General features: G+C 42.8%; 1 protein-coding gene across 1 annotated transcript; it reads right to left on the reverse strand.

Annotated features, from left to right (window-relative positions):
* Nucleotides 1-1,506: 1,506 nt before the first annotated feature.
* On the reverse strand, nt 1,507-2,283 carry LOC147515727 (uncharacterized). Its single transcript, XM_086593031.1, has one exon. The coding sequence runs from the start codon at nt 2,281-2,283 to the stop codon at nt 1,507-1,509; it is 777 nt and encodes a 258-aa protein (XP_086449157.1).
* Nucleotides 2,284-2,598: the final 315 nt, after the last annotated feature.

Genomic DNA, 2,598 nt, shown 5'->3' on the forward strand with positions numbered 1-2,598 from the left:
TCGCCAAGGGCTAGCAATGTTGATGAGTTCTCGAGCTGGTTGGATGATATTATGGCCAAATGTTTGGCATTTAATGCATTTTAGTACATACTTCATGGCATTGATCTGCATTATTGGCTAGAAGTATCCTTGTGAGATTGCTTTGTGAGCCAAAGAGCAATCTCCTTCGTGATTCCGCATTCTCCCTCGTGGATCTCTGCGAAAATCATCTGACCTTGTTTTGGGCTTATGCACCTCAGTTGTGGCCCTCCGACGGACTTTCTGAAAAGTTTGCCATTTACTATGCAGTAGCGACCTGACTAGTATTGAACCTGTCTGGCCTTGGCGCGATCTGTTGGTGTCTTGCATAGCTGGATATACTCTATGATAGGTTGCATCCATGTTTGACTCATTTGAATGTCAGAGAGTGGGCATAGGTCGCTGATTTCTATGACGTGCTCATTTTGGTAAGCAGGTTTATCGATTACTTAAATGAGAAGTTTCCTAGGGTCACAGTTCGGTGTTTCGGTCGTGAGGTACGTCAAGCTGTCAGCATGGTGATTCTCTTCCCGTAGGAAATAGTGTATGGTGACTTTCTTGAAAGAAGACAATATTTGATTTACAACTTGAAGGTATTTAGAAAGGTTACCTTCATTGGTGGTATACTCGTTGGCGACCTGGCGAACGACCAGTTGTGAATCGCTGAAGACCTTGAGCTCCTTTTTTTGCAAGCAAATGTGAATATATTATAAATATAAAGTTACATATTAGAGTTTCTTGCTACATAAGGAACAAAAGGAACAAAAGGGCATCTTGCTATACTCTAAGGAAATCTAAAGTATAACTGGTCCTGGTTTTCCAATTTTGTGACAAAAGGTGGTCTTTCCACGCTCCATACAAATTCATCCTGGTCTAAAGTGGCTCCATGCTTTGCCACAGCATTCGGGCTGAAGTTGGCTTCCTTCCAGGCGTGCGATATCCTATAGTAGGAGAGCGTAGCAATAGCTCTCGCCCATCTCGATTTCAGGACCCAGGGAATATGGCCATGAGAGAAGGCTAGTGCAATTGACTTTGAATCTGTTTCTAGCCAAACTCTTGTCCAGTTTCTTGATGCCTCACCTTCCACTACCAAACTTAGTGCTTGACACTCCGCTTCATAGTTAGTAACTATCCCCATTCCTTGTGCAAGTATGACGAGCAGGTGGCAATGATGGTCTCTGAAGATTAGCCCCACACCCCTTCGACCAGGATTATTGATAGAGCTACCATCACAATTAATCTTAACCACTCCTTCCTCTAGTGGGTATCATTTGACTTGTTGAATTGCTTTTATCGGTTTGGGCTTGCATTCGATCCCCAAAGAGTGCAAAATTGCCAATTCCTTGACATAATTGAACATGTAGCTCTTGGACAGTCTACCAGTCGTATGAATTCCTTGTCAAACCAGCTTTCTTATGTAACGATGGTTTAAGTTTGAGTCGTTGTACCTCTGTGCATTTCTTATCTTCCATATTGCTACCAACAAACTCAGAAACTGTCCACAATTCCTTGATCAGTGGGCTTGCTTGATTTTGCTGCTTTCAAAATTTCCTTCATATTGTCGTTTTCGTTAACTGATAATGCATTCAACTGGAATAAACTTTTAATCCAATCCCAGAAAGCCTGAAAGTTTGGGCAGTACCAGAATAGATGATCAAAGCTTTCTTCATCTTCCTTGCATCCGTTACAGTGAGAAGCCAATTGAATACCTTTGCTTGTAACTTTGTCATCTGTTTGTATGATATGTTGCAAAATCTTCCAATCCATTCCAGCAGTTTTGGGATGAATGTAGCTATTCCAGATGATGTGGTGCAACCAGACAATATTCCCTTTTTCCCTTATAGTGTCATAAGCCAAGAGGACAGTGAACTTGCCTTCCTTGTTAGGCTTCCAGATTCGACAATCATCTAGTTCATTGCAAGGTGGAGGTAGAGAGAGAAGTGGCATGCCCAACGACTCAAAGAGCTGTAGAGTTATGGTAGGGAAATTCCACTGGTTATTCCTTATCAAGTCGCTAACTCTGGTTTTGGGGTTTCTCCAGTCGATGTGTGGGAGCAAGTCAGCCACCGAAGTAGGCCCAGCCCAAGCATCTCGCCACATGTCCAATGCAGTACCATTGCTAATGGCCCAAGAAATGTGGTTTATCATGGATTCCAAAGCCCACTTAATCCCGGCCCAAATGGAGGAACACTTATAATAGGCAAGCCATTTGCCATTTTCCATTTTATACTTCTGTTCAATGTACTTGGACCAAGAGTTGTCCATTGTTAGCAGTTGCCATGCTAGTTTCATGAGGAGTGACAGATTCAACTCCTTGAGAGACCGGATGCTGAGCCCTCCTCCAGTCTTTGGTTTGCAAACTTTTGCCAATTTGAGAGTAATGGACTTCCTCACTGTGGGATTGCCTGACCATATAAAGTTTATGATGGTTTATTCTCCTTCTTTGATGCTTTTCCGAGGCCACTTGTAAATGCCCATGATATACACAGGAATGGCATTCAGAATAGATTGTGCCAAGACAACTCGACCCTGAAAGGAAAGTAGCCTTCTGGCCCATCCACTTGCTTTCTTTTTAATCTT

Source organism: Coptis chinensis, chromosome 2, assembly GCF_015680905.1.
Source record: "Coptis chinensis isolate HL-2020 chromosome 2, ASM1568090v1, whole genome shotgun sequence".
NCBI classification, from domain to species: Eukaryota; Viridiplantae; Streptophyta; class Magnoliopsida; order Ranunculales; family Ranunculaceae; genus Coptis; species Coptis chinensis.